Source organism: Camelina sativa, chromosome 20, assembly GCF_030686135.1.
Source record: "Camelina sativa cultivar CO46 ecotype springtype chromosome 20, ASM3068613v1".
In the NCBI taxonomy this organism is placed as follows: Eukaryota; Viridiplantae; Streptophyta; class Magnoliopsida; order Brassicales; family Brassicaceae; genus Camelina; species Camelina sativa.
Genome location: NC_141899.1, coordinates 17,587,112 through 17,602,761, shown reverse-complemented (window position 1 = coordinate 17,602,761; position 15,650 = coordinate 17,587,112). Strand labels below are relative to the sequence as shown.

The 15,650-nt window shown below is 41.5% G+C and overlaps 1 protein-coding gene and 1 non-coding gene across 2 annotated transcripts; both read right to left on the bottom strand.

The window, feature by feature from the left end:
* Positions 1-375: 375 nt before the first annotated feature.
* LOC147919079 (small nucleolar RNA R71) lies at positions 376-482 on the bottom strand. Its single transcript, XR_015594237.1, has one exon. It is a non-coding gene; the product is annotated as a small nucleolar RNA R71 (small nucleolar RNA).
* An 8,354-nt stretch (positions 483-8,836) lies between these two features.
* LOC147919078 (uncharacterized) lies at positions 8,837-9,238 on the bottom strand. Its single transcript, XM_087503834.1, has one exon. It carries the CDS (start codon positions 9,236-9,238, stop codon positions 8,837-8,839), a length of 402 nt encoding a protein of 133 aa, XP_087359960.1.
* Between the last annotated feature and the right edge of the window lie 6,412 nt (positions 9,239-15,650).

Genomic DNA, 15,650 nt, shown 5'->3' with positions numbered 1-15,650 from the left:
CCAACATAGGAGCAGGAGATGCTCCGACTACTCACACTCAGAGGAATGGCATTGTGCCACCAGCTGTGTAGAACAACAATTTTGAGATCAAGAGTAGTCTCATCCAGATGATACAAAGCAACAAGTTTCATGGACGGCCAATGGAGGACCCATTGGATCATCTGGATGAAATTGATAGGCTCTGTAGCCTAACTAAGATATCTGGAGTCAGTGAAGATGGATTCAAGCTCAGGCTTTTCCCATTCTCTTTGGGAGATAAAGCACACATCTGGGAGAAATCATTCAGTAATGCTTCATTTGTCATTGAGATAAACCACTTGGGAAGCGTGCAAGAAGGCATTCCTGGCCAAATTCTTCTCAAACTCCAGAACCGCAAGGCTGCGAAATGAAATTTCCAGCTTTGTACAGAAGAACAACGAAACGTTCAATGAAGCTTGGGAACGTTTCAAGGGGTACACAACTCGATGTCCACATCACGGATTCAGTAATGCTTCATTGCTGAGCACACTATACCGAGGAGTAGTGCCCAAGATACGGATGTTGCTGGACACCACAAGCAATGGTAACTTCCTCAACAAGGATGTTGATGAAGGTTGGGACCTAGTTGAGAACTTGGCTCAATCTGATGGCGACTACAATGAGGAATATGATCGCTCTGTGCGGTCTACAGGAGAGGAAGATGCCAAGTACAAGAGGGACATGAAAGCCCTCAATGACAAGCTCAATCAGCTCCTCAACCAGCAAAAGCATGTACATGCTATATCAAAGGAAGAGCAGTTTCAACAACAAGATGGGGAGACTATGCAGCTAGAGGATGTTAACTACATCAACAACCAAGGAGGTTACAACAGAGGGGTACAACAACTTCAAGCTAAACCTGACCATGCCTTACACAAACCCGATGAAGCACCCGATACCCCCATCGAGTTCGCCTTCGCTGGATTTGCTATCCTTGATGCACACAGTCCTACACACTCAGAAGACAGACATGATTAACATTAATGCACGCTTTGAAAATCTCGCCTGTCGTCTATCAGCCAATTTCCAAGAACTGCATAAACGATTTGACGCATTGGGATCCACAATCCAGGTGATTACAGATAACTCGGCTTCCCACATCATACAGTCACACGGCGTCTGCAAAGGCGATCGCCTTACGCAGTGGCCGACAATTACCCCCTCGAACAGCACCACCGGACATCATCGAGGATAGTAATGTTCAAGATGGGGAGGATCTCGGTGAACAGACCACTCCTGCTGAACAACAGAGCCACTCATCCGATGCTCAATCCGATCCTCTACCCGACCTCACAACTCGGACAGGTGATTGGGTTGACCCTCCAGTACCTTTGCCTCCTGCAAACAACCCGGGAAGCGAAAAGCAGAAAGAAAGGAGATTCATTCCCCCACCTTACAAGCCACCTCTACCATTCCCTGGACGATTTCGCAAGGAACTACTGGAGAAGTACAAAGCATTGTTCGAAAAACAGATACAAGAACTCGAACTTCGCATGCCCCTGATGGACGCTTTCACTTTGATTCCCCCTTACCCAGAAATTCCTGAAGGATGCAGTTATGGAGCGGATCAAGCAAGTACAGGGGATGGTTACACTCAGTCATGATTGCAGTGCGATAATCCCGAGGACTACCGCACCTAAGAAGCTCAGTGACCCCGGATCTTTTACCTTACCTTGCTCGATTGGACCGTTGAAGTTTGGAAGATGTCTTTGCAATCTGGGAGCATCAGTCAGCTTGATGCCACTCACTGTAGCTAAACGTCTCGGATTTGAGAAATTCACCCCTACCGACATCTAGCTGGTTCTGGCTGATTGAACTACGAGGTCGCCAAGAGGAGTTTTGGAAGATCTGCCGGTCAAAGTAGGGTCAGTAGACGTACCAACCGACTTCGTGGTGTTGGAAATGGATGTGGAGCCAAGGGACCCGCTTATCTTAGGACGACCATTTTTAGCCACCGCGGGAGCAATGATTGATGTGAGGAATGGGAAGATCGATCTGAAGCTTGGGGAAGACCTCACTATGCAGTTTGACATCCGGGAGACTATGAAAAAACCTACAATAGCTGGGCAAAACTTCCAGAAAGAAGAGTTAGAAAGATTGCGTGATGAGTCGTTTGAAGAGATAGCGATAGGGCATTGCTTGCAAACAGCACTGACAAATGATGGTAAGGAGGGATTCATGTGTCAAGAAACGGAGCTCTACAAAGAGTTGCTTGATACTTATCTAGATGTTATCGAACCAGAGCTAAGTGAGAACATGAGGAAAGCTGACAAAGAGGAAATGGTACTAAACGAAAGAAGTCAGGACAAGTTAGTCGTAAACTCCTATGTCATGTCCTGCAGTTTCTCGACACCAACCTATCCGAACACCAACTCGATCACCCCATCAAGTAGAGTGATCGGGCATCACCTCGAGCGGCAACCCCAAATCACGGATGATTGGCTGGAATCTAAGGCACCTAAAGTGGAGCTGAAACCTCTTCCAGATGGGCTAAGGTATGTTTTCTTAGGACCTAATTCGACCTATCCAGTAATCGTTAACTCTAGCTTGCCTGAAAAGGAGTTGAAATTGCTCTGCACCCAATTAAGAAATTATAGGAAAACAATAGGCTATACTTTAGATGATATCAAGGGTATATCACCTCATTTGTGCACCCACCGGATAAACTTTGAAGATGAATCGTACTCTAGTATAGAGCCTCAGTGTCGCCTAAATCAAAATCTGAAAGAAGTGCTCAAAAAGGAGATTCTGAAGCTGCTCGATGCTGGAGTTATCTACCCTATCTCCGATAGTACTTGGGTGTCCCCCAGTGCACTGCGTTCCAAAGAAAGGAGGGATCACCGTCGTCAAGAACGAGAAAGATGAGCTAATACCCACAAGGACAATAACTGGTCATCGAATGTGTATTGACTACAGGAAGCTCAACGCAGCCTCAAGGAAGGATCATTTTCCCCTACCTTTCACAGACCAGATGCTGGAGCGACTGGCTAACCACCCTTACTACTGCTTCCTAGACGGGTACAGTGGATTTTTCAAATGCCGATACATCCTGCTGACTAGGAGAAGACAACGTTCACCTGTCCCTATGGGACTTTTGCCTACAAAAGGATGCCTTTCGGTTTATGCAACGCTCCCCGCAACTTTCCAAAGATGCATGACGTCTATCTTCTCTGACCTAATAGAAGAAATGGTGGAGGTTTTCATGGACGATTTTTCGGTATATGGAGACTCTTTCTCATCATGTCTGTCAAACCTCTGCAAGGTGCTAAAAAGGTGCGAGGAAACCAATCTAGTGTTAAACTGGGAAAAGTGCCACTTCATGGTCCAGGAGGGGATAGTTTTAGGACACAAGATCTCAGAAAAGGGGATAGAGGTCGACAAGGCCAAGATCGAAGTAATGGTCCAGCTGCAACCCCCTAAGTCAGTAAGAGATGACAGAAGCTTTTTAGGGCACGCGGGGTTTTACAGGCGATTTGTTAAAGACTTCTCTAAGATCGCACGACCTTTAACGCAGCTACTTTGCAAGGAAGTGGAGTTCGTTGTCGACAAAGACTGTTTAGATGCCTTCAACAAGATAAAGGAGGCCTTGGTGAGCGCACCAATAGTTCAAGCTCCTGACTGGGACCATCCCTTCGAGATTATGTGTGATGCTTCAGATTACGCTGTAAAAGCAGTACTGGGTCAGAGGATAGATAAAAAACTCCATGTGATCTACTACACTAGCAGGACCATGGACGATGCCCAAACGAGGTATGCCACAACTGAAAAGGAACTCCTTGCTGTGGTTTTCGCGTTCGAAAAGTTCATAAGCTACTTGGTTGGTTCTAAGGTGATTGTCTACACAGATCATTGCCGCCCTACGGTACATTTATTCGAAAACAGACACCAAACCTAGGCTCCTCAGGTGGATCCTTCTTCTGCAAGAGTTCAACATAGAAATCCTGGATAAAAAGGGGATTGAGAACGGAGTAGCAAACCATTTGTCCAGAATGAGAATCGAAGACCCACTCCCAATCGACAATTCGATGCCCGAGGAGAGACTGATGCACATCGCCTTCTTGGAAGAAATGAGCCACACGATTGGGCACACGATAGCCCACTCGATCCCTGAGTCAACCGGGTCGATCGAGTTGATGGCAATCGAGTCAGCTAAACTCCCTTGGTACTCAGACTTCGTGAACTACATGGTGTGTGGAGAAATCCCCAAAGACTATGACGCCCACAGAAGGAAAAAGTTCTTCAAAGATATAAATAGCTACTACTGGGACGAACCTTATCTCTACAAGAAAGGTACAGATGGCCTGTTCCGAAGATGTATAGCAGAAGAGGAAGTCCAAGGGGTATTGGAGCACTGTCATGGGTCCGCCTATGGAGGACATTTCACAACCTTCAAAACAGTCCAAAAAATACTCCAAGCTGGTCTTTGGTGGCCAACGATGTTCAAGGACGCACAGCTCTTCATAGTAAAATGCGAATCGTGCCAGAAAATGGGCAACATAGGTCGACGGAACGAAATGCCTCAGGAGCCAATCTTAGAAGTCGAAATCTTTGATGTCTGGGGAATAGATTTCATGGGACCTTTCAACCAACCTTCGGATGGGAACATGTACATCCTAGTGGCAGTCGACTATGTGTCCAAATGGGTGGAAGCAACCGCCAGTCCGACAAATGATCACAAGGTCGTAATAAAAATGTTCAAAAGCATTATCTTCCCCAGATTTGGAATCCCAAGGGTAGTGATCAGTGATGGAGGAACCCACTTCATTAACAGAGTTTTCGATGGCTTGCTGAAGAAGCACGGAGTCAAGCATAAGGTCGCAACAACTTATCAGCCACAAACCATCGGACAAGTAGAAGTGAGCAACAAACAGATTAAAGCGATACTAGCCAGAATTGTAGGAATCACGAAAAAGGACTGGGCATTCAAGCTAGATGATGCACTTTGGGCTTATAAGACCGCCTACAAAACACCGATTGGGCGAACACCCTTTCAGCTTCTTTACGGGAAAAACTGCCACCTTCCGGTTGAGGTAGAATACAAAGCAATGTGGGCAACCAAGCTGCTCAACTTAGATATCAAGACCGCCCAGGAAAAGAGAGTAATGGATCTCCACGAACTTGATGAGATACGGCTAGAGGCCTATGATAATTCGATAATCTACAAGGAAAGAACCAAAGCTTTTCATGACAAGAAAATCCGACACAAGGACTTAAAAGCTGGAGACAAAGTCCTTTTGTTCAACTCAAGACTTCGACTATTCCCTCGGAAGCTCAAGTCAAGATGGTCAGGACCATTCGAAATTAAGGACATTCTGCCCTATGGAGCAGTCACTCTTCTTGATAGCAATGCGATGGATTTTACTGTGAACGGGCAGAGAGTGAAGAGGTACATGGCAAATGAGAGCACAGAGGAGGAACCACCTCTGCGTCTCGACGATCCCGCGCCAGTCTGAGATAAATTGAAAGTCAAGCTTAGCGACTATAAACAAGCTCACTTGGGAGGAAATCCCAACGGCAGGTCTGTAAATTTGATTTCCATGTTTTTAGTGTTCTCTCTCTCCAGTTCTTATGCCCTACCCCGATGAGCTACGCGATCCCATCCTCGATCAACACCTCGGATGCTGGTCTGAGTAAGTCGTCCATGCACATTACTGAGCTCTCTGACGAGCAAATACCGGCACCTGCTGAAGCCGGAGATGACCCTGGCTATACGTTGGCAAGCATGGAGGCTGCTGCAACCTCCTTCTTCACCAACCCATGAGGTACCACATTCATCCAAACTTTGTAAATAACATTGCATTTAGTTTAATTCATTTTGTGTGATTCTTGGATTCTTTTCCAACTTTTATTTACACAGGGACTGTGTAATTTAAGTTTGGGGGAGGATCCTAGAATGTATTTAACATTGTGTTTTATTTTCTTATTTTTATTATTTCAAATTTTTGCATGCTAGTTTTATTCATTTGAGTCTGCATTTATGTGCACTAAAAACCCAAAAAAATTTGAAAAATTTCAAAAAAAAAAATAAAAAAATAGAAGAGTGTTCATGTAGTTGCACTTGCATGTTTGTTTCATATAGGATTGTTGCATATGCATCTTAGGGGACAACAATTGAAACCACCTTGTTTAAAAATCAAACCTTAGGATTGAAGCTATAGCCCTTAGTCACAATTCATTGTTGCTAGATCAATCTTTGGAAAAAAAAATGAAAAATCTTTGCTTAGACTCTTTGTGTCGATTAAATGCTTCCTCCACTTGCTTGAACATTAGAACATCTCTATATTATTGGATTTAATTTGAACTTTAATTGTCTTGCTTATGGAACTTGAATACTTGCTCATGGTAACTCTAAACTCGGGTTAGCACTCCTCATTTTACCAATCTTTTCGTTTAACCCGATTCATTTATCCTACCCATGAACCCAAACATTTCTTTCAACCTTGATGTGAATTGTTGAGTGAGGGCCTTTTTCATTGTGCTATAGGTTGTGAAACCTTGAGAGTATTGAGAACGACAAAGAACTGCCTCTTGATTTAGCTAAGTTAGATTTGAACTAGCTAATAGATTCGGTTTTGAAGGATAGGTGGTTAGAATGTTTACTTGGGGATGGGTTGTGGAATATAAAAAAAAAAAAGAGAAAAGTCCCTAAGGTTAGAATTAATTAGCTCTAAGTCTCTAAGTAAAAAAAAAAAAAAAAGTTCTTGCTATAGTCTCCTAGAAAGAAAGAAAAGGAATATATGTATATTAGGAGTTTAGCAAAGAAAGAAAAAAAAAAAAAAAAAGAGAGATTAGAGCTAGAATTTTAAAGTCTAAAAGTCTAAACCTTAGGGAGTAAAAAAAAAAAGAAGAAAAAAAAAAGAGTTAAAATCAAGGGTGTGGGTAGTTAAATTCTAGGAGGTTTAAATAAAAAAATATATTATGAATGTATGAGAAAATGGTAGATCATCAGAGTTAAGCTTTGTATGCCCAAATTGTTCTCAGTCTTAGATAGTTTTCACGACCTGTCTAGCATTCCATTTTTTGAGAGAAACCACCTTATCAAAAAGCTTTACCCTTGAAACCGATTGAGCTTGATTCACCTTCCATTTGCAAGAATTCGCCAAACACTTAATTGAATGTGAAAGAGATGTTCCTTATCTTTAGTTGGAGGTTGAGCTAGATCGATGCATGGCAATAAGCATAGAAAAATATTTATAAGTATGTTGATTGATCTTAGCACCATTAAACTATCTTTAAGGACTATAGCTTGCATCCTTCGGTGAGCATCTTAAGGTTATGAGTCCCCACTTTCAAACCGTACCTTCTTACTTACTTGCTAGAGGACTAGCAAGATTTAAGTTTGGGGGTCTGATAACACTCTGATTTACATGTTTTTAGCATCATTTTTTGTCCATATTTTGCATTGTTCATACCTCTAACTTAGCATTTTTAGACCATTTACTGTAGGAATCAAGTTTTAGAGCATTTAGGGTGTTGCATTTCTGCATTTGCATATATTGGATGAAAACAGGTGCTAAAGAGCCAAAAATGGGGAAAACAAGGAAAACTCGAGCATGTACCCGAAGGAGCCATCAAGCTACAAGAACAAGTCCGAACCCCAACACGATCGAAGAGGATCCAAGAGCGCGAAGAGCAACCTGAAGATCCACCCGAGGAGTTACCCGACTCAAGCCTCGTGTACCCCATCGAGTAGACCATCGGGCAGGTCTGGGAAGCTAGGTCAAATGGGTTTCCATATATAAACCCCCTCTTTTCCTAGCTCGCAAACGAGCTCGCCGCAGACCCTCAAACCAGAGAGCGAGAGCTTCTGTGAGAGAACTGAGCGACTCAACATTTTTTCTTGTTTTTGTACTTTTAATTTGTAGTTTTTTATAGATCTTTTATCCCTACTCTTTTCTACTCTACTCTATCTTTTAAATAATGTCATTTTCGTTTATTTCCATGGCTTTATCATTCGTTTCTATGTCCGAGTAGTGTAGCAAAGTTTCTAGGGAAGGGATAGATGATTAGGTGTTCTTGATCGGTTAGGATGCTTTAGTTGATTGTTATGATAGATAAATTTCCTTCTAGGTTGATGTTCTTAATGCGGTCAACAGACCGACAGGTTGAGACTAGATCTAGGGAGTTTACAATGCTACAGGCCGAAAGGAGTAGATAAAATGCTTGATTAGGTCAATGCTAGAGGTATACTTAACTTTGAGTGACAAAATCAGATAAGTCTAAGTGTACTGACAAAAATGAATTGTTCTTAATGCTTGCTTGTTCATATTGCTAGTGCGACAGTGTGGTAGTATGTTCAAGGTTGATTGTTACTAGTGCGACAGTGTGGTGACAAGGTTTTAGAGGTTCATTGTCTAGGAAATAATTTCTTGAGGCATGTAAGGCATCCGTATTGGTCTAGAACACTTAGGATTCGATTACCCCCATCCTTAGGAACTTTCGTATTTCATTTCTTGCATTTTCCTTACTTACTCGACCACTTACCCGATCAGGTACACGATAACTTGCATCGAGTAATACCTCGAGCTGTTCATAGTTCACTTGCATACTCGATCACGCCACTCGATCCTGTACTCGATTGCTTGCATCGAGTGCTTAGGTCGTGTGGTTTACTTGTCTATATTCTTTTACTCTGTTTATATTAGGATTGTTAGAACCAAACCCCCTATTGCTTGGCTTGACTTGCTTGATTCTGATTGCATCCTATCTGCTAACAATACACAACCATTTGGATTGATAATCCTTTGTACTACAACTGCATAGGGAATTGATATCCTTGGTGAAAACTAGTCTATCAGCAGTGCTTTTTACAGATTCCTTAACTGATGATTTTTTTCGTTTGGGTCCAGGAAAGGGTTACAGACGGACATAATCTGATTACATGGCCTATCTCCTTGCAGTTGGAACACGTAGGCGGGACCCACATATACTCAACCTCAATAGTGATGAATTCACCACTCTTCCTTTCCACTTCCATTGAGGAAGGTAAGGGTTCATTGAGATTTCTTTCAACTTTAACATGGGCAACGGAGAGGCTAACCAAATTCTTTGTAAACTCGTCCATCTCTTTAGGTTCACCAACTAGTCCAGCAACCAGGCTGATTCCTTTGTGATACATCAGATCAAAAGGCATTCCTTTATGATGTGCCCAGATGGGGATCGCATCAAGATCAGTGCTTGCTCCACCGAGGCATCCCATTGAGCCACCAAAAATATACATTCCTAATGTACCACATTTTCTTTTCAAGGATCCTTGTTCTCAGGTATTCATTTGGCAACCTGACTAGCATTGAGTTATTGGCATGATTTAGATGGATTTCAAATCTTTGCCCTTTACCCCAAATATGACTAAGAACACTTTGAATATGCTTGTAGGTTGGCAGTCTTCCTTTGAAACGACCAAAAATGAAATCCTTATGAATTTCAGCACCTTCATGGAAAACGAAATCCGAGATAGTGACACGAGGCTTTCATGTAGACGAAAAATCAACCGGGGCTAACCTTGTGAGTGACCTGTCCGCAACAGATTTTAGTTTTTGAGCTAGGGAATGAATTGGCTTGCTTTGAGGAGGAGGAACAGTGGGACTTTGCGAGGGAATACGGTTTAGAGCATGTAACAAAGGGGCTGCATCCAAAGAGCTGGTAGTAGGGGTTGAGGGTACTTGAATTTGGGGAACAGGGACTACTATTTCAGGAGGAAGAGGACCAGTAACTGGAGGAGTTGGTAGGTTTGAGGCAAGAGTAGGAGCAACTGAAACCTGGGTTACAGTAGAAGGAGAGTTTGCAGCAGTAGTAACAGTTGGACCAGGAGCAACCTGAGACGCTGTTTGGTCGACTAACTGAGTACTAGCAGTTTGAGTAGCTTTGATGAAGCGACGAACCACCTTTGGAGGTAGGGTGGATAGTAATCCATCTGTCTGAACTACAGTGTTTCCAATTGCAACTGTAGCTCGAGTTTCAGATCTAGGGTTTTGTCTTAGGGAAGCATGATACGAATTTAGAATTTCTTGTGCCTGAGCATTCACTACCACAGGAGTAGACTTATGTTGAGCAGGAAGTGCAAGGATCACTCTCTCAGGATCTACGTAATCAGTTTGAGGAGAGTGTAGATGGTAAGAAACAGGAGAAATAAGGGAAAGAGGAGGAAATTCAGAAAAGGAGGGGAAAGGGCTAAGGTTAGGAGAGTCAGGAGGAAAGGGTGGAGGGACGGTTGGGACTGCCTTCAGCCGCAGCTGAAGAAGGAAGTTGGCCGAAATGACGATACCCCCCCCCCCCTCGGGGAAACCAGCGGTTCGCCATTGACTTTTTCTCTTAGTTAAAAAATTATATATATAAAATCTTTCTTTTAAAGATATATCTCAGTTAAAATCTTTTCTTCTCACAAGAAGTTTGTAAATATTTATGTTTAATTATTTTAACCGTAAATCCACCATTTCCTTAATTATATTCTGCCTAAACATATTGGAATTCGAGTATTTAGAGTTTGTGATCGATCGATATCGGTCATGTTTGTCAATACATTGTTAACCACGTACAATGAATGATTTTAGATACGATTTTGATTTTCCAACCGATTTGCCTTTTGATAATAAATTCGAGATATTATTGTTCAATACAAAGTATCCAAATACCAAAAACTGATTTTTTACTTTAGTCTACGTACGTAACTATACAAGTAAACATATACAGTAAAAATTTTTTAAGCAATCGCCTAGAAGGCTAGAACAATAAACCTTCTAAATGACTTGTTTCACTGCACACACAAACACAAGGTACGAAGTTCGATCATCTCAAACTTCTTAATTTTTATTATTATATAGAAGGTTTAATTTGTTGGCTTAGATGACTTCTGTGTTTTTTTATTTTATCAATACATGTTGTCATGTTTTTTTTTTTTTGACAAGGTCTTAAAAACCATAAGTTTTATCTTATGTAAATCGAAAACTTTCACTTCTAATGATATTTACAGTTATGTCAAAGCAAAAACAAAATGTCGGGTTCGAAAATGGTTTGTTTCACCCAAATGTGGGATAATATTCTTGTGCCGTTTTTAATTAAAAAATGGGTTGACAAAAAAATTATTCCCACGATAACATGTCTGCAAAATTTGTTTTGTTGTTAATTTGTTCATAAATCATAATATATAGATGATTCCCTCAAATCTACATCACTTAAAACAACTAATTAGAAAAGAAAGAAATATTATTAAAACAAAGAAAAGAAGATAGATTCTTCTAAATTGGATCAATCATGTGCAAATAATCCACTAGATCGTATGAATAAAACTAAAGGAACACTCTTGTAAAAATATATTCTATTTTCCACCATCAAAGCATCTGAAGTTACTCTCTCCTTTCACTAATTACTAAACTACGTACCTGTTGGTTAGGCCAAAGGGCGATCTTATTCATCACGACTCCATATCTCTCCATCACGTGAAGCATAACAATACATATATATATATATATATATATATATATAATATATATATTTTATTATGCACATATATACTTATATTGGACGTAAAATGCATGCAAAATTGCACCTATGATACATATAATGGTAGTTGTAACATGTGAAAGGCGAAAGTGATTGATGTACGCAAGCTATAGATAGATAGAGAGATGGGTGATATTGATTTGTGCTTGCCTGCCGGAGAGATTCGCTTCCACGTACGTGGGAGAGGCTTATAGATTTACTGTGAAGCCAGAGAATATATTTTATTTAATCATACAACTAAAAAAGTCATAAAATTATTCGAGATCTGGTTTGTGAATCAAACTTAGATACGAATATATTTCTGTCTGTATTGATGTATCGATCTGTTTATATATGACTTTGTGAGACATCTAAGAATCATATCTAGCTTCGTCTTCTTTATTTTATAATTTTTAATTATAAATATTGATTTTGATTCTTTAATTTGTTAATATAATTAGTGAACATGTCTCCTCAGTCTAGTAGTCTACACATTCCTTAAGTATCTGTGTCTGTGGGTTCACATTTTTGTTTATGCAAAATGCAATCATACAAATACAATAGATCATTTAAAAATGGGATAACGTTGCAGGATGATTAATCAAGCGGAGAAAATATATGAAATTTCCTATTTATATATAATACGGTTAATTTAAAAAATTATAAAACCTTAATTCAGTTCAGAATTGATAAAACAAAACAGTAGATAGTAAAAACTGCTGCAGATAGAGTTGTGCAGACGATTATTTCTGTCTCGCCAAAGGAGATAGACAGTAGCCTGGGCAGCGCAATACGCTTCAAAGTGGTAGCTAGAGGCTGATATTTTTTTGAATTGAATGCTAAATTAATTCAAACTCAAAGACTGTTTTACGATGGCTGTGGCCTTTTATTTGAGATTTACATTGAATAAGACTGAAACAAAATTAACTCAAAAGGTTTGGAAACGCTTTTTGCTTCTTAGGGACGCATAGCAAACCATAAAGCCAGCCCATCATCGTAAGAGTAGTCACCTTGATTACGGATTGCAGTGAATCTGTTTCTGATGTTTTTATCAATAAGCTTGACAAGATGTGCTGAGGGAGTACTGGGGTTCTCTCCATGACGTCGCTTGTTACGCTCTTGCCAGATATGATATACCGTTGATTGGAAGCAGTATCTTATGGTGAGTTGATGAGATTGGACTGATAGGGACTTTGTCAAGAGCATGAGATAAGAGTTTGCCAGTCAACAAAAATAGAAGCATCCGGGATACTCTTCTCGCTCGTAGATATCATAAAGGTTGTAGTAGATTATTGTCCTCAATGGTTTGGTAACTCACCGTTCTCCTCTAAGTTGTTTCTAGATTCATTAAGCTTTTTAATATTTTTAAGCCTAAGAAACTCCATGCCCCGGGCCTTAAGCTTCTGTAACTAAGTTTTACTTTTGGTAATATTATTCACGATTTATAATAATAATAATAATAATAATAAAAACTTTGAACTCTGTTGCTAAGAACATGGTTTCCTATGTAACAGATATCATCAAACACTACGCCAGCAATGTTAAATAATTGAGTCATTGACACCATATGTTTGGGTTTGATGCAAAAGTCTTTTAGACATAACATGTGTTCATAGAAAGAGAGAAAAGTAATGAAGGCGCGGAAGATAATATTTAAACTATGAAAACGTGGGAACAAAGAGAATATGAATATGAGAAGTAAAAAATATATATAGTAAAATAAGTTTTTTTTTGGTAGAGAATATGTGATGTGACCGAAGATCGCGGATGCGGAACGGACGGAGGAAGCGTCTTCGGACAGAGCAAGATACACGAGACTTTCCTCGGACAAGGTTTGGGATTTCGAAACTAGGAAAAATTCAAACGAGTGAACGGAGTTTGACGAGATTCAACGAACCGTTTGCGAAAACGGTCGTGAAGCCTCTATCAGAACGGATGGATACGATACAGACGGATGGATGCGGCTATCAGATGGATGCGGTAGAAAACGACTGTTAGAGCGTGATGAAATGGAACGATGAAAGAGTAGATGGATTGCACGACGACACAAGAGGTTTGGCTCTCCTCTTGATACGGTCACTAACGACGGCAAAACCGGTTTGAGGTCGTTAGGGTTCTTCCTTAGAACAATCCCAGATTGAACTAGAGAAAAGATTCTACAAGATCAAAGAATCTCTCTTTGAGAAAAGTTTTATTTTCATTCAAGTCTAAGGAGAACAAAGAGCTAAGAGAGGGTTTCAATACTTAGGTCAAGAGAGGGCTTAGGGACACGCGGATTCGTTTTGATCTGCACATTTGTCCTTAGACGTGTTCTCCTTGTAAATGGAACATGTCGCCTCTTGTGACTTTCAACATAACACTCTAAACGGTTTAAAAAGGAATATTCCAAAGTTCAAAATTAAACCAAAAGATAAAAAGGAAAAGGATAACGCCTTGGTCTTGACGTGGGAAGCGACTTAGCCTTAGGGCGTTGTGCACCAAGCTCAATGCCTCGTTAAAACCTTCTCCGGTAAACCCAATGGGAAAAATCTGGAGTAAGGAAAAAGAGTACAAATCCTTGCTTAAGTGATTTTGTTGTCTTCACTCTTGGGTAAGAGTGAAGACCAAACAAATTGAACGTTCGAGGTCTTCATCGGTCGGTTGATGCTGGACGAATGATCGAACGAAGAGGTTGATCCGCTGCTTGGCCGCCTTTGCTGAGCTCTTTGATCGAGCCGTGGCTCCTGGCAGGATCGCTGGTGCCTTGGCCGCGTTCGAGGTAGGCATCTTGGCCGCGTGTGATGCGTCTTGGTCAGGCGTCTCGGTCGCGTCCAGCGTGTCTTGGTCATCTTGATCGAGCTCCCGTCCTACGATCACATCATTCCCTCCCCATTGAAAAGGTTTTGGGGACAAAACATCTCCGTCTTCACCTACATCAAACGGGATGAGGTCAGTGACATTGAAAGAAGTTGATGTGGTATACTCACTTGGAAGCTCGAGTCGGTAGGCATTATCGTTGATCTTTTCAACGATCCTGAATGGTCTGTTGGCCAGTAGAAGTGCTCTCGAAGCACGGCCAATGTCTTAGTGATGCCGAAATGACCTGATAAGCCTCCGTTGTGGGCTTCTCGAACAAGCAACTCTCGGATATAACCATTCGGTATACATAGCCGACGCCCTCTGAACAGGAACCCCTCATGAAGATAGAATTTGGTGTAAATTCCCTTCCCATGGTTCTGGAAACAGTCACCAAACTCAGCCTCTCCAGCGTATGCGTCCTTGATGGTTTCAAAACCTAACACTCGCGCATCCATCGTAGTGATCAGCGCATGTCTTCTTTATATAGAATCGGCCACCACGTTTTCTTTTCCCATCTTGTACATGATGACGTAAGGAAAGGACTCTATGAACCCTAACCCACTTTGCGTGTCTCCTCTTCAAGTTGGTTTGGCCGCGAAGATGCTTCAACGTTTCGTGATCGGTGTGAATCACGAACTCTCTCGCCAACAAGTAATGTTGCCAAACCTCCATCACACGAACGAGGGTGTATAGTTCTTTGTCATAAGTCGGGTAGTTGAGCGCCGCACCACTAAGCTTTTCACTGAAATACGCCACGGGTCGGCCTCCTTGAGTAAGAACTGCTTCGATCCCAACTCCCGAAGCATTGCATTCACCCTCAAACGTTTTGTTGAAGTCAGGTAAGGTCAACAAGGGGGCTTGCGTGAGGCGGCGCTTGAGCTCAGTGAACGCTCGGTCTTGCTCCTCTCCCCACTTAAACTCTTGATTCTTTTTGATAACGGCGGTGAGGGGCGCGGCCACTGTACTGAAGTCCTTCACGAACCTCCGGTAAAAGCTTGCGAGACCGTGGAACGATTGGACTTGTGTGATGCTTGTTGGCATGGGCCACTCCTCTATCGCACGTATCTTATCTCCATCGACCTTAAGGCCCTGCGAACTCACAACAAAACCTAAAAACACTAATTCATCAGCAGCAAAGACGCACTTTTTCAAGTTGGCGTACAGTTGCTCTTCGCGGAGAGTAAACAAGACAGCTTCTAAGTGTTTAACATGATCAGACAGACTAGAACTATACACGAGGATGTCATCAAAGTAAACCACTACAAACTTATTGATGAAAGCTCTTAAAACGTGGTTCATGAGACGCATAAATGTAG